The sequence below is a fragment of the Bubalus kerabau genome, chromosome 3 (assembly GCF_029407905.1).
Source record: "Bubalus kerabau isolate K-KA32 ecotype Philippines breed swamp buffalo chromosome 3, PCC_UOA_SB_1v2, whole genome shotgun sequence".
NCBI lineage: Eukaryota > Metazoa > Chordata > Mammalia > Artiodactyla > Bovidae > Bubalus > Bubalus kerabau.
The window spans coordinates 70450493-70473627 of NC_073626.1; the positions used below are offsets into that span (position 1 = coordinate 70450493).

The window sequence follows — 23135 nt, forward strand, 5'->3', positions numbered from 1 at the left end:
CTTATCTCAAACTTACCTCACAGTTCCTTCGAGGCAGAATCTAACAGTGGGTTATGTTTTTAATTAGGGATGAACTGCGTGAGCATCTCAAAAATACACCAAAGGTCATTGTGGCACAAAAACCAGATGCTGAGCCAGATAAATCCTCCTCCTCTTCAAGCTCTTCCGAGTCCTCCTCCTCAGAGTCTGACTCCTCTGCCTCTGCTTCAGACAGCAGTGACAGCAGTTCAGAGTCTTCTGGTGAAGAGAGCGATTCTCCATCCACCAGTAGTCAGAGCTCAGCCGCAGGTACTGAAAGTCATGTATAATTGAGCATGCTCGTTTCTAACAGGTATATTGCTGGTGGTGTTCACAAGGGAAGAGAAAATTTGATTGCTTATTTAGAGTTCACTTGTTTAAAAGCCACAATTAATAATATAAATGATCATCTATCACTGTTGCAGTCTATACTGAATTCAATATTTATAATGTTAGGATTATTTTTTGGAATCCTCTTCATCAAAATGAAGATACTCCGTTGGCAAATATTTTTCTGAGTGCTGACTGAAATGCCTTTCGTAATATCTGTCATCTGCTTTGCAGGAGCTTTCCTGATGGTTGTATTTTAAGGAAATTTTAATTTTTTTAGTATTAACAGTGAAGCCCTTATGTTAGTAATTGACACATACCACATATTCAGTGCGTGTCTTATAAATGAACAGCTGTGTAAATTTTCATAAACCATATCCATGTAGCCAGGACCCAGAACAAGAGCAGCCAGTACCCCAGAAGCCTTCCCTTGTTCTCTCCCCTGCTTAGTACCACTCCTCCCATCCATTGGCTCATGGCAGCTCCTGTTCTGATTTGTAATTCTCTAACTTAGTTTTGCCTGTTTTTAACTTTGGAATTATGTATTATGAACTCCTTTATGTCTGGTTTATCTTTCAACTTCATGTTTGTCAGATGCAGCCATACTATTGCATTTAGTTATTTTTCATTCATTCTCATTGCTGTATAGTTTTTCAGTATGTACAAGTATTTCATAGTATATTTAACATTTATCCTTTTTACTCAATGGAAATTTAAATTTATAAATAGTGTTTCCATGAATGCTATGATACACATCTTTTGGTGACATATGTGTGTGTGTGTATACACATTTCTGTTGGATATGTTCCTAGAGTTGGAATCCCTGGGTTACAGGGTGTGTGTAGATACTGCCAAGTGGTTATTCCAGTGTACACTCCCACCAGCCATGGATGGGGCTTCCCCAGTGGCTCAGCAGTAAAGAATTTGCATGCAGTGCAGGAGCTGCAGAAGAGGTGGGTCCGATCCCTGGGTTGGGAGGATCCCCTGGAGGAGGACATGGCAACCCACTCCAGGATTCTTGCCTGGAGAATGCCATGGACAGAGGAGCCTGGTGGGCTACAGTCCATAGGGTCACAAAGAATCGGACATGATTGAAGCAACTTAACATCCAGGCAGCCATGTGTGAGAGTTACAGCAGCTCCCGTCTTCACTAATGTTTTAATCATCATTTCCATTTTAGCCATTTTGGTGGGGATGCAGTGGTATTGCATTGTGATTTTAATTTGCATTTTCTTGATCACTAGTGAGGCTGAGCATCATTTTGTGTATTATTGGCCATTTGAATCTTTTCTTTTTGTTAAATGGCTGTTCCAAGCTTGTTGCCTCCCCCACCCTTTTTAAATTATGTTGTCTTTTCTGTTTATTTATAAGTGCCTTTATTTTGGATATGTCTCTTTTGTCACATGTATATATTACAAATAACTAGCCCTGTTCCTGTCTCTTAAGCCCTGTGAGGCAACCAGAGCTCTGCTGGTTTCTTCCCTCGGCAGCAGCCCTGAATCAGCAGATGCTTGCAGGAAGAAGGTGACATCAGCTCACTTCTCCGTGGTTCTGCCTTCTCTCGAATCTTGGCCCTTCTAATCCTTTTGTTTTTGCCAGCTCACTGGTGTCGTCTTTACTTTTTATTTTAAAATAATTTTTGACTTATAAGAAGGTTACAAAAATAGTACAGAGAATTTCCATATAGCTTTCACCCAACTTTCCCTAATGTTAGTATCTTCCATAATTATAGTTTAGTTATCAAAATCAGGAAATTAACATTGGGAAAAGACTGAATTTCACCAGGTTTTCCACTGATGTCCCTTTTCTTGTTCCAGGATCCTTCTTGGCCTTTAATTGTATTTCTCTTTAGCCTTCTATATAACCCATGATAGCTTCTCTCAGGCTTTTGTTGCTTTGAATGGCTTTGACCCTTTTTTAGTCCTTTGGTCACTTACTGTGTACAATCTCACTCAGTGTGAATATCTCTCTGATGTTTTCTCATGATTAGAAGGAGATTATTCATTTTTGGCCAGGATACCATAGAGATGATGTGTTATTCTTACTGTGCCTTACTGAGGAGTTGATAATATTGATATGTCTTATAGGTGATACTAACTTTAATCACTTGGTTGTGGTAGTATCTGCTGTATTTTTTCATGGAAACCATTTTTCTCTATAAATTACTGTTATAGGAAGATAATTCAGTACGATGCAGATCTCTTTCTCCTCTTTTAGTCTTCTGTTTTTGCACCCATCTTTGGATCTTATCTGCAACACTTGTTACTATAATGTTTGCCAAATGGTGGTTTTTCTATTTGTCTCTTTTTTTCTGCATTTAATAATGAAATTTCTCTTGTAAGAAAGAGTTGTGCCCCCTGCATTTATTTATTAATCGTGTTACATATATCAGTGTAGACTCATGGATATTTATCTTATTCTGTGAGTTAAAGTCCAGCACCGTCATTTATTTTCTTGTTCAGATCATTTCAGCTTTGGCAATTAGAAGTTCCTTCAAGTTGACTCCTGTGTTCTTTTGACACACGCCCATCCTTTTTTTCTTGAGCACTTACTTTCTTATAGCATCTCAAGTTGTTTCAGATCTTTAGTGCCATTAAATAGCAGATGTTAAGCTTTTATCGGGCATTTCTAGTTGTTTTCAGCAACATTACTAGTCTTTCACAATCTTCTTCATCTTCCTTGGAAGAGGAAGTGCTGTAGTAAAGTATTTTTTCAAATATGCCATTTTCTAAAAAGGTCTATGTTGTTTTCCCCAGGGCCAACTCTGCTTTCTTTCACCATAGTATCTTAACTTAAATAAGAGAAAGTCTGATTGCCCAAAATGCATGTCATTTCTTGTTTTTTTAGTGTGTATTTCAGAGATGCAGCACTTTTCCTCACAGCCTTATTAGTAGGTTAGTCAGGCTAGTCTTTACACATTTTTCTCTTCAGAGTGTTTTACATACTATGTGGCATCCAGAATTAGGGGACTCGGGGATTTATATTGTTAGAGCAAGACTCCGTTTACTCACAGGAAGTTTTATTCTTAAGTTGAAATATACTAACATTGTTCATTTACCATTCACCTCTAAAGAATTTGTTATTTCATGGTATCTGTTTTGAGAACAGATGATAACACAGCATGAACTGCTGCAGTAAGGAAGCTTGCTGATTCAAAATTAATTTGCCTCATCATACAATTTCAGTAGAGAGCTTTCAGTTTTATTAATAACATATTAAATAGCATAAAAGCAATATGAACGTATACCAAATTAGAAAATCGTAAAGCAAACACCAAAGAGAGAGGAAAGTGCATATTATTGTAGGGCTCAGGTTTTGGTGTCAAGAAGCACCAAGTGTGGGATATAAAAGGGTCAGAGAGAGGCATTGATTCTGCACAGAGCCAGATGGTTTCTGCTTGGGTAGCTGTAGTTCAGCTGAACTGCTTGATAGGAACCAGAGAAACTGGTCCTTTGTGGCAAACCAGGACCCGTGGTTTGCCATGGGTAGGCATTTGGCAGGAGAAATAGATGCTGGTACATTTGAGTGGAGGTGGGACAAAGATGGGCAACTTTCCACCTTTGACAGAAATTGTGGTCTTCCCAGTACTTTTGATTATGTACCCAAAGCAGATAACACAAAGTGGCTAAGGGTGTTTTATAGCTTAAAATGGGTAAGATATTTCATTTTAATTAATACTTACATTTGTGGACAAACCAATAAAAGAAAAGTTTCAAGGCCTTAGAAGAGTTTTCTTAGCAATCAAGCCTTTTGTGGCTCTCATAAAGCCTATGATTAGATTCCATCATAGCTTCTCTTTGCATAGTTACTACTTCTCTGGTAGCAGGACTATTATTTTTGTAGGCAGAGGTTTGTATTTGAAAAATATGTATTCCTATTTTTACACAAACCCAGTCATCCCATTCAACCCATCTTTTAGGAAGTGATGTTGCTGGCATGTAGGATCATTGTATTTTAATTATGTATCGTATCTGACATTATATTTCATATGACATAATGCATATGGGCTGAAACTTATGTTTTGGATAAAATTTGTAAGTGGAAATGTACCGCTTTAGTCACGTCATTAAAACTTTTACATTTCCTATATACCTTATTTAAAACATTTGTTTAAGGATCAAAGCAGTTACTTCAGTAACTAATGTATTATATTGTATATTCTTAAAAATTATATTTTTTGTATACTGTTCTGTCATCAGATTTTGCATTCAGTTAATTTGATTCTTCATTCAGTTTGTCTGAATTAGTAAACAAACCTATAATGTATAAATAAATGATTTTTTTTCAATTGTGAAATTAAGATTAAAATATAAGCTAACTAACTATATTTCATTTTACACATGCAGCTAAAAATGTAAGAAAGAAGGGGCATGGGAACCACAGAAGTAAAGAAGTAGATAAATTGATCAGGAAACAAATAAATGATAGAAAACAAGAAGAAAGGAGGCCAGAGCATCGGCACCAGGAGACAAGGACTGAGAGAGAAAGGAGGTCAGAGAAACCCAGAGAGAGAGACTCAAGAGGCTCTGGAACAACATACACTTCAGAGAGAGGGATTCCTTCTGCGAGAAACAGCTGCAGCAGAGCCGTGCATGACCGAGACCAAGAAGCACGCGTGGATTTGACACGTAATCATGGAGATCCCGAAAAGAAAAGGGAGAGGAGAAATTCTTTCTCTGAAAATGAGCACAGACATCGAAACAGGGACAGTGAGAATTTTAGAAGGAGGGGTAGATCCAAGTCAAGAGAAAAAAATAAAAAACATTCAGGTTCTAGAAGCGAGGAAGATAGGTATCAGAACGGTGCTGAGAGGCAATGGGAAAAACCTAGCCGATACTCTGAACAATCCGGAGAATCAAAGAAAAGTCAGGACCGGCGAAGAGAAAAGTCTCCAACAAAGCAAAAAAAATAATTCTGCAAAATCACAGAAACTGAACATGCCTTATATTCAGTTGCAACAAATTATTTTTTACATCGATTGACAAACTTTGTAGAGACTTATTGTATAAAGTACTGGTTTGTATTTGTACATTTAAAAATGTTTTCATTTTAATATGTTTTATAATTGATACGTCTCAAGGCCTTCTACAAAAAATTATTTGAGAAGTTTCACCAGAGAGGGTTATAATTCTTGCCTATATTTTGTTAATAAAACAATCAAATGCTCATTGAATTGATGTTTTTTTTATCAACAATTTTTTTCTGATAATGTTTCTAATTGTTTATTGAATTATTATAATGAATTGTTAGTGACTTTTTATTTGTAACTGAAGACCAAAATAGATGAACCTTTTTAAGGTTTTTGCTTTGTTAATGAGATACTATAAACTTTTCTTAGGAGTCTTGCTGTTTTTAAAGTAGAGGAATTATTTTAAGTTTTATTTTATATCTTTAACAAAATATGTATGTATAATTTTTTTTCAGAAGTGTTTCAGTGAAGCTAGGTGTGTGTTAGTCTTTACGCAGATACACAGCTATCTTATTTAATAATTAGGACTTTTCTCATTGATAACATTTCTTTCTGGACTGTTAGGTTAACTTTTAATTGAAATTCTTTGTGATTAGTGCTTTTTCTCAGCCTTGAAGTTCTATCACTGTTGGTAAGTTACTATGTATTTAAGTTTTAATGTGGATTAATAGGTTATTGGAAAACATGCAGTCATGAGAAATATAGGCAAGACCAACAGTGACATAATTTTAGTTTTTTTATAAGAATTTTAAGGGTTGCTATCCTTGTAACTCTCACCAGTTGCTGTGTGACCATATTATTTATTACTTTTGAAATAAAATATTGCCTCTGAAATTTTAGATTTGCTGACATTAAACTGCATTTAGTAAATAAGCTATTTGTACTTGCTCACCTTAAGAGTATATAAAATCCATTTTAGCCAGTGTCAAGATTCAAGAATAATCTTAAACCATTTTAAAAAATCAAACTATTTTAAAGTTTGGCTTTTGGGCATACTCCGATTTATTTAAGAACTTGAGTATAGGGGCTTCCCTGGTGGCTCAGTGGTAAAGATTCCACCTGCCAATGCAGAAGATACGAGTTAGGTCCCTGGTCCAGGACATGCCACGGAGCAATTAAGCCCATGTTCTAGAGCCCACAACTATTGAGCCTGTGATGTGGAGCCAAAGCGTGGCAACGACTGAGCCCACGTGCTGCAGCTACCGAGGCCTAGTGCCTAGAGCCTGTGCTCCACAATGCTCGAAGCCCCTGCAATTAGCAGCCCACGCACCACGACTAAAGAGCCTGTGCAGCATCCAAGACCCAGCACAGCCAAAATAAATAAAATTATATATTAAACAAAAACTTGAGCATACGTATAATAAAGTCCATGTCGATAAAGGCATACTGTGTTCTCTTCCTCTTCTCCCCCTGTCCCCCGAGTATTAATTGAATATGGCAGTTTGGAAAAAGTAACTGTTGGTTAGAAGGTGGTAAGTTGTGATTAGAATGGACCATCACAGACGTAGTACATTTCACAGAACTGTGAAGCTCAGCAAATCGGATTTAAGTAACATACAGGTTGTAAGCCCTAAGGGAAATAAATGAGTTAATTCTTTTAACTTTATTATCTAATTATTATCTAACATTCATCTTTAGAGGTGTTAACAAGGAAAATGTACTAGAAATTTTATTTTCTCAACATTATTTCATAATTTTCTAAATGTAAAAATGGGAAACCATTCTTTCTATTGAGTACTTAAGACGTTAAAGAGTTTTTAAAGTAGATTTTTTTTTTAATGTAACTTTTATTGAACTTCTGCGTTGCCAAGTCTATTCTAGGAGTTAAAGATAAAACCATGAAGAAAACAAAGTCTCAACTCTTAGATAGTATCGTTGGGAAAGAGACTGGCGAAAGACAATGAACAAGAAATGTAAGTGTACCCAGTGGTAATAAATGCTATGAAGAAGAAAGGAAAGGAGAGAGTGAGATAATGGAGGAGGACAGAGGGTGATAATTCTACCTAGGAAGCTCGGAGAAGAGCTCTCATAACGTGGCATTTAACTGAGGCAGAAGGAACTGCTGAGGCATAGATGTTTATTTATAATAAATATTGCCTGGAAATTTTTGTTAACATTTCCTGTTCTACTTAGTTCAGCTTTCTTTCCTGCTCAGTATTTTATTAATATTTACTCTTACAAAAGCAATTAATGGAACGCCTAACTGCCTTCAAGCAGAGGTTTTTAAGAGTAAGGGAGTCATATCAGGACATAATAAGAGCCTAGGTGAAGAATACACTATCTGCCTTCTGGATGCATTTCTGCAGCATCAGATACTTGTTCCCGTCCACTGCCTGCCACTGAGGCAGATTTCTCACTTTCATCCTTTTTAATATGCAGATGAGAAATTTATTTGTTATTTATTCTTAATTTTTTATTTCTTAGGATTAGTATTTTGTAAGGACCAGCTGAGTTACAGATATTTTATATGCATTGCTCATTGTTTTTCAGTTTCTCAGCTTCCTTGCTTCTCCTCATCCATCCCTGCCTTTCACATCCCTAGGCACCCACTCCCATGGTCATCTCCTTCATGTTGACTTCAAAATCCATATAACCTCTGAAATCTCTCCTTTAAGCATCACACTTTGACCACTGCCCATCCAGCTCCTCCACTTTAATGCTGCTCTCCTAGCAATCTTTTCACTTCATCACAACGTTAGAGTTATTGACTTTGGTATCGTGTTATCCCTCATTTCTTCACTTCCTTGTTCTGTAGTCCATCATTTGATGGATGAAGTAATGAATAAACCGATTTTCACAAAATAACCCTATGAGAATTGGTTTTGTCTCCCCGTATTACAGAAGAGAAGAGTGAAGTCCAGAGAGGTTAATTAGGTTCGAGCCAGAAAGCTAGGAAGTGGCAGACCAGATTTTAACCCAGATCAGCTTCATTCTAGTTTGAAAGAAGTGTTTTTGAGTACCAGCTCTGCCACCTAACAGCTGTGTGGCCTTGGACAAGTTATTTCATCTCTCTAACCTTCACATTCATCTTTAAAATGTTTATTGTGCCCACATTATACAGTTGTAGTCATGATTAAATGAAATAAGCAGTCAAAGTTATATAGTAATAAATAGCGCAAAGTGGGCATTCAACAAATACTGGTTTTCTTTTTCCCCAGCATCTAGCAGAGACTTAGGAGAAAATTAAGGTTCATTGATTGACTCATGATTGCTCTATTATATCACTGTAATGTGTGTGCTTAGTTGCTCAGTTGTGTCTGACTCTTTGCGACCCCATGGACTGTAGTCCACCAGGATTCTCTGGTCAAGAAGACTGCAGTGGGATGCATTCCTTCCAGGGGAATCTTCCCAACCCAGGGATCAAACTGAGGTCTCCCGCTTTGCAGACGAATTCTTTACCATCTGAGCCTCTAGGGAAGCCGTAAAAAAAGGAGGAGGGGTTGTGTTAGAATAGCCACACAGAAAATTAATGGATTTTTCTAGAGTCAAAGTGCGATAAAGAGTAATTCTCTGTCACCTTTCTCCTGCTGTAGTACTTCTTTCCCAGATGTATATATTCTTTTAAGCAACCAGCTTCTAATACCTCTGATTTCACATTTCCCAAATATGTTGTCAGAAAGAGGGGGGAAAGTTTTGGTTATCTCTGGGTAATTACAAGTGATTTTTTTTTTCTAATGAGTGAATTTTTTGTTCTTGATTTTAATACTTTGTTTATGCCATTGTCACTTTGTCATTTTTACTCAACTGATGTATTTTTTTTCCCTAATTCATGTCTACCTTATAATTGTATGCTTTCATGCACCAAGATCTTTTGGAATCCTGATTTTTTTTTCCTAATCCTTTTCTCACTTTTTCCAGTGTAATCATCATATGTCCTTTCTCATCTTTCAGGTTCTTTCATTCTGTTCCATGTTTATTCCACTGAATGTTTCTTAAGTCAGGCAAACTTTAATGCTGGCTGATATTTTAGGAGAGAACCCAGAGTGCCTGTGAGACCTTTAGGAAACCACTGTCGATTCACTGAAATACTTCAAATGGTTTTCATGGCTCTCTTTATTCTCATCTCTTGTGTCCTCTACCCTAGCCTTTTGTCCCTGGATATGCTCTACAACTTCCATTTATACCCACCCTCATGTTTCTGTTTAAATGTCCTTTAAAACTTTTGAGTACATTGCATATCTCCATTTAGAACATGATTTCTTGAAGATAGTCCTACCTGTGTCTTGTTATAATATCTCTATTATTCTACAGATAAGTGTGAGGACCTCTCTCTACCACTATGACTTACCCTCCTTACCACGCTTTGTGGTGTGAGATGAAACTTAGTTCACCTTTGGCCAGCTTTACACAGGTAGAAGAAGAAAGGAGATAGCTGCCCAAAGTCATACAGGGTGTGCATGTCTGTTGTGTATGTACAGAAGAGGACAGGCTTGCTTTAGGAAAAGATTCCGGTTCATAAAGAGTAATTTATTACCATTTAAATTAAGTCCTCTTTGGCGAATTTAAATCTGACTTTTAATTCACCTCAGCTACTTGCTGGTTGTTGACTTTCAGACAAATCCTTTAACCTCTGTGTCTCAGTTTTCTCATCTGTAAAATGGATTCGTAAGAGTAACTCCCTCAAACAGTGAATGATCTCTGTGGCATACTTAGAATAGGACTTGGAACTAAGTGCTCATTGTTACTGTTTGCATTGTTATTGTCACTAAAGCTGACGTAGTAGCAGTTGACCAGGAACTGCAAAATCAAGTACCTACAGGGGCCAGGTGGGTCACAATCAAATGTGGGAAACCAGTCATTTAAAGGCACAGCAGGTGCTTAGCTCCAGTGTGCCAATGGAAAAGACCAAAGATTGACACATCTCCCTGGTTTTGAAGAGAATAAGAATTTTGTATGTAGCTTTTGACTGTTAAATGTTGATGATGACCTCATGTAAATTTAAAATAGCCCAGAGTTTTGAAAGTCCAAACAAAGCTTTTGAGTATCTGGTTTGTGATTCCACTGTAGTCCCTCAATAACAATCTGTTACTTAATTTTGGAAAGACACTACTTACTGTACAAAAAAGATCATTGTTTCAGTTTTTGCTCTCAATAATGTTGGGAGAATAGGCCCTTCATCCTTCTTAAGAAACCTTACATCTACTTTGCTAGCCTCAGCAATCCCCTCTAGATCAAGTACTCTAAAATTTTTGTTAAGTTTCAGTTCTGCACATCACTGGCCTACATCCCATAATGTCATGGATCCAAAGTACAATTCATTTTTTCTCAGATCTATATCTTTTTAACTTAACTGCAAATGATTCCACCCATCTCCCATCACCTTTACATTTTCAAAGCTGTTCTCCTATCCTCAAATCACCAAAATTTTATCAGTATCGCTTTTGGAAATCTTTGCCAGTATCCCACCCAAACTGCCAGCACTGTAGTCCTGGCCCTTTTAACTTTGTGGCTGGACTTGGAAAATAGTTTACTGAGCATCTACGGTGTGCCAGGTACTATTCTGAGGATATTTGTTTTTGTTTGGTCTCTAGGTCATAGCCAACTCTACCCCCATGGATGGTACCCCGCAGACTCCTCTGTCCTGAGGATATAGTGAAGAGCAAACAAACAGGGGACCTGTTTACAATTGAGCCTAAATTCTTGCAACAGAAACCAAAGATAAACTTTAAAAGTAGAGACTTGTGCTTAGAAAACTGTTAGCTATTCAGAAAAGTCAAAAGAATAGTACAGTGACCACTTTTATACCACCTACCTAGATTCAGATTAAAGCATTATTTTTGTCCTGTCCTCCCCTAGACACTAAAGTCCAATGATTCTTCCAGTATTTCTGTACAGTTCAGCCTTCCTCAGTGTTCGCTTTAGGAGCTGACCATCGTTTGAGCACTACCATGCGGCAGGCCTAATTTTGGCAACCGTAAGGTAAGGCTATAGCAGTTTTATAGTTCACACACCCAGCTGAGACATCCCAAAGCCAGGGCTCCATCCACCACGTGATCACACACACCAGGTGAAATAATTGTTTCCTTAAGGTTGCTGCTGCTAAGTCGCTTCAGTCGTGTCCGACTCTGTGCGACCCCATAGACGGCAGCCCACCAGGCTCCCCCATCCCTGGGATTCTCCAGGCAAGAACACTGGAGTGGGTTGCCATTTCCTTCTCCAATGCATGAAAGGGAAAAGTGAAAGTGAAGTCGCTCAGTCGTGCCCGACTCTTAGTGACCCCATGGACTGCAGCCTACCAGGCTCCTCCGTCCATGGGATTTTCCAGGCAAGAGTACTGGAGTGGGTGCCATTGCCTTCTCCTTAAGGTTACCCTCCCACAAAAACCCTGCTGTAGCCAAGCTGGTTATTTAAAAATACTACCCTTTCTCCTCTCTAGACTTCCGCCTCCCTCCTACCCTCCACCTAAATTATCCCTGTTTGCCCATTCAAATTTTTCAAGATTGAATGTACATCTACTTTGCTACTAACACGAAGGTTGCTCTGATAGAGAACCCAACAATGGCTTTTCCTTCTGTACAGCCTGATGCAATTCAGGCACACATAGTAAAGGTCTTATAATTAGCATTTATGTATTATAGAATGAGATCATTTTTATTTTTTGTCTTATCCCACCTAAGTGTATTCTACATTTGTCAGTGACAGAAATTTTGTCTTAAGCATTGCCTTTTTGCCTGAACATTGCTATACACCAGTGTTTCTTAACCTCAGTACTATTGGCATTTTGGGTTAGTTAATTCTTTGTTGTGGGGGCCTGTCCGGTACATTGTAAAGCATTTAGCTGCATCCTGGCCTTATCTGTTAGATTCCAGAAACACAAACTCCCAGCCCTGACTGTGAAAAATATTTTCAGACATTGCCAAATAAGCCCTTGGAGGCAAGATCATCTCTAGCTGACTACACTGCAATAGACATATCACTTAAGAAAATACTCTTCAGTTCACTTCAATTCAGTCACTCAGTTGTGTCCGACTCTTTGTGACCCCATGAACCGCAGCACGCCAGGCCTCCCTGTCCATCACCAACTCCCAGACTCCACCCAAACCTGTGTCCATTGAGTCGGTGATGCCATCCAACCATCTCATCCTCTGTTGTCCCCTTCTTCTGCCCTCAATCTTTCCCAACATCAGGGTCTTTTCAAATGAGTCAGCTCTCCACATCAGGTGGCCAAAGTATTGGAGTTTCAGCTTCAACATCAGTCCTTCCAATGAACACCCAGGACTGATCTCCTTTGGGATGGTCTGGTTAGATCTCCTTGCAGTCCAATGGACTCTAAAAAGAGTCTTCTCCAACACCACAGTTCAAAAGCATCAGTTCTTCGACGCTCAGCTTTCTTTATAGTCCAACTCTCACATCCACACATGACCACTGGAAAAACCATAGCCTTGACTAGACGGACCTTTGTTGACAAAGTAATGTCTCTGCTTTTTAATATGCTGTTTAGGTTGGTCATAACTTTCCTTCCAAGGAGCAAGTGTCTTTTAATTTCATGGCTACAATCACCATCTGCAGTGATTTTGGAGCCCAGAAAAATAAAGTCAGACACTGTTTCCACTCTTTCCCCATCTATTTGCCATGAAGTGATGGAACCGGATGCTATGATCTTAGTTTTCTGAATGTTGAGCTTTAAGCCAACTTTTTTACTCTCCTCTTTCACTTTCATCAAGAGGCTCTTTAGTTCTTCTTCACTTTCTGCCATAAGGGTGGTGTCATCTGCATATCTGAGGTTATTGATACTTCTCCTGGTAATCTTGATTCCAGCTTGTGCTTCCTCCAGCCCAGCATTTCTCATGATGTACTCTGCATATAATTTAAATAAGCAGGGTGACAATATACAGCCTTGATGTACTCCTTTTCCTATTTGGAACCAGTCTGTTGTTCCATGTTCAGTTTTAACTGTTGCTTCTTGACCTGCATACAGATTTCTCAAGAGGCAGGTCAGGTGGTCTGGTATTCCCATCTCTTTCAGAATTTTCCACAGTTTATTGTGATCCACCCAGTCTTCAGTGGATCATAATGTTAGTCCGTATTCTGGGAACCTGACTATCTTCCTCTTATATAAAGCTGTGTGTACTTATACTGCCCTCATTTTTTTTATGAGGGCAAGATTTGTTTTAAATGGGGAACTCACCACTTTAATAAAGTGGTAGGCAGCAATATCCTGTTTTTGTTTGCCAAAATATTCTGATATCTCATTCTAGAGAACACATTCTGGTTGACATTTTAAAAGGTAGATTTTCTGCAAATGGAAGCATGATTAGCCTGTTAATATAAATATCTCATATAGATTCTTATATCTCACTGTAGCTATTTATTATTAACCAACACATTTTAGGAATGGAAAGCAATCAGCTGTTACTATTGTATTATTTCTAATCCCATATTAGAGAATTGTGCATGCTAAGTTGCTTCAGTTGTGTTTGACTCTGTGACCCTTTGGACCATAGCCCGCCAAGCTCCCAAGTCCTTGGGATTCTCTAGGCAATACTGGAGTCCATTGCTCTGACCTCCTCCAGGGGATCTTCCTGACCCGGGGATCAAACCTGCAACTCTTATGCCTCCTGCTTTGGCAGGTGGGCTCTTTACCACCAGCGCAACCTGGGAAGCTTAACCAATATCCAAACACCTTAATTTTTGATCAGACATTTCAGTGACAGTCAAATGGTTGTTTAAAGTGAATTAACTAGTTATTTAATCAGTCATTTCATGCACTATAAGACCTACAAGATTGGGCAAGTTGGGGTTGAATCTCCTGTGCATTAGCTTCCTTCCTAGAAAAAATCCTGCAATGAGGAAACTTGCTATGAATTAGTCCTTTTGAGTCCCATAATTTACATAGCAGCCTGTTTGCTAAGTCAGAGATGCGCCCTTCTCAAACACTGTTTTCTTGGCCTATACATGAGAAGCCCCTTTGAGGACTCTGCTAAACATTTGCTGCTGTACAAGGGTTATTCCTTCTCTCTGATCACATAATTCTGGTGAACTGCCAATGAAAGAACCCCCTGGCCCGGTCGTACAGAATACCCGAACCCCTGGGCAACACCATTGGTTCACAAGTGAATATGTGACGTAAGCTGGGCCACTCAGAGCCTTCTCCAATGGTTTTTCAGCTTGGAAGGGCACACAGAGCAAGGAAGGTGTTTACTGAAGCTAGAGCATCCACTGGGCTATGGAAAAAGCCACCCTGCAATAGAGGATGAGTACAGCTCAAAAGCAAGCAGTGCACACATGGAAGAGGAGCCCTAACAAGTTTGAGTCCTTACATTTAACTGTGGTGACACAAGACCTCCCAGTTACATGAGCCAAAAAATTCCCCTTTCTACTTTAGCTACTCTGATTTAGATTTGTACCACTTGCACTAAAAGTGTGCCAAGTTGCTTTGGTCGTGTCCGACTTTCTGCGACCCTATGGACCTGCCAGGCTCCTCTGGCCTAGGGATTCTCCAGGTGAGAATACTGGAGTGGATTGCTGTGCCCTCCTCCAGGGCATCTTCCCGAACCAGGGATCGAACCTTTGTGTCTTATGTCTCCTGCATTGCAGGTGGGTTCTTTACCACTAGCTCCATCTGCACTAAAAGCATCTGTATTAATTCAGGTTGACTGCTGTTGACGGGCAGGCTTAATAAGGACAGCTCTTCCCGCTATACTTGTGCTTACATACTTCTGCTTCAAATCCTCTCCTTCTGAGTATAGATGGAAATAAATATACACTCAATAAAGATAACCTGTGGAAAAAATATAACAAAGGACCTTTACGGAAATATCTAAATGAGTGATTTTAAATGAGGTTAATTTTAAATGACATTAATGTTATTACTAGTGCTCTATTTTTATAACAGAACCTCACTTTTGCTCTAGTACTCATCTTGGGCTTTGAAATGTATTGCACAGATGTAACAACTCAATTCACAAACGAAAATTGGTTTCATATTACTAGTGAAAAGGACTAACCGCAGCTATTTTGGGAGTTGTAATGCCTCCTTTAAACCACAAAGATACTTGAGCATATCACCTTTACAACTAATGTATTCTCCTGATCATTTTACAAAATGAAATACTTTTCAAAATAGTTAAGACTTTAAAGGTTTGCAATCTTCTCACACAATATAAATGCAGCCTGAGAATCCCATTGTACACAAATACATGCAGATACACTTCCTCGAAATACAGGAAAAATGTAGAAAATAAAGATTTCCATTCCTCAAGTTTGAGAACAATTTTGCTTATGTCCTTAATATTATTTTCTGTCCAAAAACGAGGAAGTGAAGTTCTTAAGGATAGTTGTCCAAAGAGGGGAAAGAGAGGAGAGGGATTTGTGTTTGTGGTTAATGAAAGGTGCTGTATTGCTCACCTGGGCTGGAGACAAGTATTGGAGAGTCTCTAGGAGAGGTGGGAGGCGCTGGAGAAGAACAAGAACTAATGAATAAGAGTCTTCTACTAGTGTAGACACTTCTTGGAGGTCAGAAGTTCACTTTTACATTCCTTTGTAACCCCAGGTCTCTCTATGTATTATAACTCTCTCTCTCTCTCTCTCTCTCTCTCTCTATATATATATATATATATATATCAAATCTATCTCTTATCAATAGGCATTTGATGAGTGAATGGGCAGATTATTTTGACTTACTGCTTGGCAGAATGATTTGATATACTTTGGGATTCTTAGGTTTTTATGAAATTTTAAATGCAAGATCAGCTACTGTTAACCTAAATGGAGTCCAAATGTAAGTATTTCATTTGGTAGAGCAAGAGAAAGTAGAAGGCAAGAATGCATTAGCTTAAAACCCTAAAATGTATATATAAAAGTAGTGGGAGTGTAAATGAGTAAAATCAGCTTAGAAAATTGTTTGATAGTATCAGCTAAATTTGAGCATACATGTTCTCTGTAAGCCAGCAGTTTTACTCCTAGGTACTTAATAGGAGAGTGGAGCACTGCATGTTGAATCAGGGGTGGTTGGTAAAAGGGTACAGCCTTTCAGTTATAAGATAAATAAGGTCTGAGTATATAATGTATAACATGGTGACTGTAGCTGATAACACTATTGTATAAATAAAATTTGCTAAGAGTATAGAACTTAAGTAATTCTCATCAAAAACCAAATCAAAACAACAACAACAAAAAAAGATTGTGTGTGACATGAGGGTTGTGTTAATTAAATCATTGGGGTGGGGGAGGAGTGGTATTTTTTCATAGTGTACACTGTGTACACTTTAAATATCTTAAAATTTTATTTATCAATTATATCTCAAAACTGCGGGGGAATAAAAAAAAAAAAATACTGCCTGCTAAGTACTTAGGTACTTGAACAGTAAGAACACTGCAAACATTTCAGTCTCCTTTCTTAGCAGAAATGTATGTACACCAAACGACATGTACAAGAATATTCAGAATATCCACATTCATAATAGCCAAAAATTGGAAACAATCCGAACATTCATCAACAGTAGAATGGATAAACAAATGTGTGGTTTATTCATACAGGGGAATGCTATACAGAAATGAAAATGATAAAACCGCAGCTATGTTCAATAACAGAATAGTGTTTACCTTTGGGGAGGAGAGTAGGACAATGTGGGGAGAAGAGAGAAATGGGACTATTGGGGTACTGGTATAGTTTTATTTCTAGACATCAGTGTTAGAAAAGTGTCTTCATTTGTGCTAAGGCATTGATTTGAACAGGCTTAGTATTTTTATACTTTCTGTTCAGTAGCAAAAGCAAAAAGAAAACATATACAGATGTGTAAAATCTCCTACAGGTGCTTTTGACCTTCCTTCCAACTCAAATACAACTTGAATTATTACCTCATATTTACTATAAGCAAAGATGCATGAGGTAGGAGAGTGCATCATGGCCACAAATTTGTCTAATCTCTCTCCACACCCTTTATCACTGTGTTATACTCTATTACTCCATTGTTGGGTCCAAGGAGATATCCAATACTGAACCTGTGTGTTTGTCTGAACCCTAGTTAGAATTTCAGCCTTTTTACAACAAGAATATATAATTTACCCTTCTGCAAGAGGTTTGAATCTAGGGATGTGATTTGCTTTGGCAAGTGAATGGGAGGCGTGAAAAGTCTTATCTTTGGGGCTTAGAGTCTCATGATGCTGGAAATCCTTTTTCCACCAAGTACATGAGTCCAGGCTAGTTTGCTGGGTAATGAGAGGCCATGACCACACCCCTAGCCTCCAGTGAGCCTGCCCTGGCTGTCACAGACCAGAACCACCCAGCAACCCCTCAGAACTTTAAGAACTAATAAATGTTTGTTCTTTTAAACACTGGTTTCAGAGTATTTTGCTTTGCAACAAAAACAAACAGATACGTACAGCAATGATCTGAACTTTTTGCTCAGCAACTAGTATAATAAATACATTTCACATACTATTACATACTTAACAAATGTTCTAATAATGAGGACAGTTTCCTCTTGTTCTTCTAACCTTTCTCCTAAGTGGTCGATTTTACAACATAAACCTCCCAATGTTTAGCTTTAGAAATGTTAAAATATTTTAAATGCCTATTGCATTGTTTTTATCCTTATTTTGTTTTGTTTTACTAGACCAGCCTTCTTGAAAGCTCCAGGAATGATCTTCATATATGGTAAGGTTTTTTCCCCAAACCATGCTAATCACTGTTTTCTATCTGTTTAGAAAATAATAATCAAAGCCGTTTTTCAGCAACTGGATGATTTTTTTTTTAAGGAATGTATTTCCTGTCAGAGAAATGTTGGACAAATTTTCTACGGAGGGTTGTGGGATCTATCGTAGACTTTTGAAGGAAAGACTTCTCTCCTTTTGGGATGTATCTAAAGGTAATCTTTTGATCCTTTCTAACCTCCTGATTTTAGTTTACGCCACAAATGCAACATAAAGAAGCAAGCCCAGGAAAGTTGGCTTGTATCTCTGCAATGTAGTGGGACTGCCAATAATTTTTATAATGGTCCTGAGACTTGTTGCTTATAATTTGGGTATTTAGGAGACTTCTATGTAATAAATGATTTCTCTTAGCTGTGTGTGGTAGTCCCTATCTCTTAGCTGCTATCTTTCTGATGTGTATTGCTACTCAGAGGTGCGGGATGAGGGAGACTCTGGTGAATAACACAATTGTATGGCTACAATAAGAAACTCACCCAAGTGTATGTTCTACTGAGAGAGGTTCAATAGCACCATCATTAAACACCTGTTAGGGAGTATTGCAGAGAATTCTCTCTCTATTCTTGATGTTTCTAACAAGTTTATGTGGTGGATGTTTTGAAATATTAACTGGTATGTTTTCGCTCTCATCTCCCTCCCATCACTTTCTGTTACCCAGTTTATCCTTTTCAGCATTTAAATCATTAGGCAGGTGACCTATTGTCTTCAATGGGAGTTGCCACAGTAGAATCAGAGAACAAAGATGTCAGGTCTTGGCTTTTGAGTTTCAAAAGAGAAAAGCCAAGACATTTGGAAGAATTCATGATGAGGAAGACTTAACTTTTTATCACTCCCTTCTAAGATAAAGATTCTCTGAATTTGAAGGGAGAATAGACAACACCATGTAAATTTGAAATTCTGAGTGAAAGAGTCCTGTAACCTGCTGCCCTTTTGGGTTTCCTGGGAAGGTCACAAACCCTGAAGAATTCTTTGCATCATCATAGCACTGGAGAATACATTAGAAATATCTAAATACAACGAAGAGACAAAAAAATCTTAGGAAGCCTTACAGATTCCTCATGAAACTCAACCTGCAAAGCGAAGTGAAAGTGAAGTGTTAGTCGCTCAGTCGTGTCCGACTCTGAGACTCTGTGGAATGGACTGTACCCCTCCAGGCTCCTCTGCTCGTGGAGTTTTCCAGTCAAGAATACTGGAGTGTGTAGCCATTTCCTTTTCCAGGGGATCTTCCTGACCCAGGGATCGAACCCGGGTCTCTTGCATTGCAGGCATATTCTTTACTGTATTTTTCTGTGAATATGACACTGAGAACCTGTGGACTTGTGGTTTGGGGCCTCATAAGAGGGAGAAGGCAGAGCAGCATATTTAGTGTGAAATTTGCAGTAGAAGGTATATGAGCACTGAGACATCACAGGATTTGCCAGTGCAGAAGAGTGGTGATCACTACAGTGTTCCAAGATGGATCCATAACACTAAAAAAAGAGAGACTCAATCCAGGGGAGAAAATGGGGAGCAAGAAAACCATGACTTCATTGGATTTACCCTAAATTGGCTATGTTAACTTTTCTGTCACTAAATAAAATAGAGTTCAAAACTGAGAGTTGTTAGATGAGAATAAAAGTGCATACCTTGTGATGTGAAATGAGGCCGTAGGTATCATGCAGCACCAGATCACAAGGAACATGGTCATCTGTGCTGTGGGAGCCATTGAAGAGCTTCAAAGTTGGCTACAGAATCAGCTCTTGTGTTTTAGGAATTAGGAAGGAGCTTTGGTGACCAAGTAGGATGGTGGAGAGGCACCAGAAGAGGAGACTCCATTGTTAAGAGACTTGATTAGGGAGAGGTTCACTTATATTAGATATAATCTCCATGATGGTACATGAAACTTCAATTATAGTAAAAGTAACATCATACAAGAAAAGATTGAGGAACTCTGGGTTAAAGTCGAAGTTAATGTGATCATGGTCCTGCCTGGGAAAGGGGAAGTAATAAACTTATTCCAAGAACTTTATATTGTATAAGATTTAAGAGGGTGCTAGTGCTAAGTCACTTCAGTCTGTCTGACTCTTTGTGACCCTATGAACTGTAGCCCACCAGGCTCCTCTGTCCATGGGCTTCTCCAGGCAAGAATCCTGGAGTGGCTATGGAGAACAGTGTGGAGATTCCTTAAAAAACTGGAATATAGAACTACCGTATGACCCAGCAAACCCACTGCTGAACATACACCCTGAGAAAACCAGAATTGAAAGAGACACATGTACCCCAATGTTCATTGTAGTACTATTTACAATAGCTAGGACATGAAAGCAACCTAGATGTTCATTGGCAGATGAATGGATAAGGGAGTTGAATGGTACATGCACACAAAGGGATATTACTCAGTTTTAGAAAGAAATGCCTTTGAATCAGTTCTAATGAGGTGAATGAACCTGGAGCCTATTATACACAGTGAAGTAAGTCAGAAAGAGAAAGACAAATACTGTATATTAACACATATATGTAGAATTTAGAAAGACGATACCAATGATCCAACATGCAGGGCAGCAAAGGAGTCACATGTAAAGAACAGACTTTGTACTCAGCAGGAGAAGGCAAGGGTGGGATGGTTTGAGAGAACACCACTGAAGCAAGCACATTACCATATGTAAAATAACTGACCAGTGCAAGTTCAATGCAGGAAGCAAGGCACCCAAATCTGGTGTTCTGGGACAACCCTGAGGGATGGGGTGGGGAGGGAGGTGAGAGGGGGGTTTAGCATCGGGGGACACATGTACACCTGTGGCCAATTCATGTTGACATATGGCAAAAACCATCACAATATTGTACAGTAATTATTGTAAAGTTATGACCAACCTAGACAGCATATTAAAAAACAGAAACATTACTTTGCCAACAAAGGTCTGTCTAATCAAAGCTATGGCTTTTCCATAGTCATGTGTTGGAGGTGGAAGTTGGACTATAAAGAAAGCTGAGTGCCAAAGAATTGATGCTTTTGAACTGTGGTGTTGGAGAAGACTCTTGAGAGTCTCTTGGACTGCAAGGAGATCCAACCAGTCCATCCTAAAGGAAATAAGTCCTGAATATTCATTGGAAGGACATGCTGAAGCTAAAACTCCAATACTTTGGCCACCTGATGCGAAGAACTGACTCATTTGAAAAGACCCTGATGTTGGGAAAGATTGAAGGCAGGAGAAGGGGACGACAGAGGATGAGATGGTTGGATGGCATCACCGAGTCTATGGACATGAGTTTGAGTAAGCTCCGGGAGTTAATGATGGACAGGGAAGCCTGGCGTGCTGCAGTCCATGAGGTGGCAAAGAGTCGGACACTGAGCAACTGAACTGAATTATTATCCAATTAAAATAAATTAATTAAAATTACCAAGCCCAACATTGGTACAGCGGAGGGGGCTGGAGATTAAGTTCAGTCATGTGGCCAGTGACTTCATGAATCATATCTAAGTAATGAAACCCCAGTAAAAACTGGACATGAGGCTTGGTGTTAGTGAGCCCCCCAAAATACAGTCTGACACTGTTACCACTGTTTCCCCATCTATTTCCCATGAAGTGATGGGACCAGATGCCATGATCTTAGTTTTCTGAATATTGAGCTTTAAGCCAACTTTTTCCCTCTCCTCTTACACTTTGATCAAGAGACTCTTTAGTTCTTCTTCACTTTCTGCCATAAGGGTGGTGTCATCTGCATATCGGAGGTTATTGATGTTTCTCCCAGCACTCTTGATTCCAGCTTGTGCTTCCTCCAGTCCAGCGTTTCTCATGATGTACTCTGCATATAAGTTAAATAAGCAGGGTGACAATATACAGCCTTGACGTACTCCTTTTCCTATTTGGAACCAGTCTGTTGTTCCAGGTCCAGTTCTAACTGTTGCTTCCTGACCTGTATACAGATTTCTCAGGAGGCAGGTCAGATGGTCTGGTATTCCCATCTCTTGAAGAATTTTCCACAGTTTATTGTGATCCACAGTCAAAGGCTTTGGCATAGTTAATAAAGCAGAAATAGATGTTTTTCTGGAACTCTCTTGCTTTTTTGACGATCCAGCGGATGTTGGCAATTTGATCTCTGGTTCCTCTGCCTTTTCTAAAACCAGCTTGAACATCTGGAAGTTCACGGTTCACGTATTGCTGAAGCCTGGCTTGGAGAATTTTGAGCATTACTTTACTAGCGTGTGAGATGAGTGCAATTGTGCAATGTAGATTAAGTGACCTATGTTTTTAACTTAATAAGGAACTTGAAAAATCAGAGCAAATTTAGCCCAGTGTAAGTAAAAGATCTAATAGTTGAAATCAGTGAAATAGAAATGGACAAGAACAAAAACTAAAAAGGATGATTTCAAAATTTGGTTCTTTGAAAAGATTTAATAAAAATTGTTAAATATCTAACAGAACTGATCAAGAAAAGAGAGAAAGCACAAATAGCCAATACTAGGAATATTGGAGGGAATATCATTACAAATTCTGCATATATTAAAGATGAAAAGGGATATTATAAACAACCTTATGCCAGTAAGTTAAAACTTAGATAAAACAAGCAAATTCAATATAGATACAAATTACAAAAACTAACATGACAATATGTAGAAAATCTTCATAAACTTACTCCTGTTAAAGAACTCAAAACCTCTGTATGAAAATTCCCAAAGTTTCAGAAAATACAGAAAGAGGAAACACTTCCCATCTTGTTTTATAAGGCCAGATATCTCTAATATCAATCAAGACCAGACAAGACTATTCCAGTCCACACTCACTAAAATGGCTAAAATGAAAGTGACTGACCACACCAATGTTGTTAAAGAGTAGATCAAACAAAATTTTCGTACATTCATGGTGGGAGTGTAAAATGGTACTTTGGAGAACTCTTTGGCAGTTAAAAACAAAAAATATACATTTACTTTGTAATCTAGCTGTCCCACATCTAAGTATTTAATCTAAAAGAAATTAAAACATGTTGTTCACCAATACCTTATACAAAAGTATTCATTGCAGCTTTATTTGAACAGTAATAACTAAAGTCTGGAAACAGCTCAGGTGGCCAATAAGAAAATGGATAAACAGTCTGTGGTATTCAATAGAACAAAAAGCATGAAACAGTTTTTAATTTTGCTGAACAAAAGAAGCCAGACACAAAAGAATGATTCTTGAAAATTAAAATC

The 23135-nt window shown here is 38.5% G+C and overlaps 1 protein-coding gene across 5 annotated transcripts in view; it reads left to right on the top strand.

Annotated features, from left to right (window-relative positions):
* Nucleotides 1-18284, top strand: part of CWC22 (CWC22 spliceosome associated protein homolog) — a 75816-nt gene extending 57532 nt beyond the window's left edge. For 3 of the 5 annotated variants that reach the window (XM_055572046.1, XM_055572048.1, XM_055572047.1), the window contains 2 exons: nt 68-288; nt 4695-6190. In XM_055572046.1, coding sequence (XP_055428021.1) covers nt 68-288; nt 4695-5260 — 787 coding nt within the window. In that variant the 3' untranslated portion in view covers nt 5261-6190. Of the gene's footprint in view, nt 1-67; nt 289-4694; nt 6191-17874; nt 17916-18016 lie in introns of those variants that run through there. The other 2 variants (XM_055572049.1, XM_055572050.1) reach the window with 2 other exon arrangements.
* The last annotated feature ends 4851 nt before the right edge of the window (nt 18285-23135 follow it).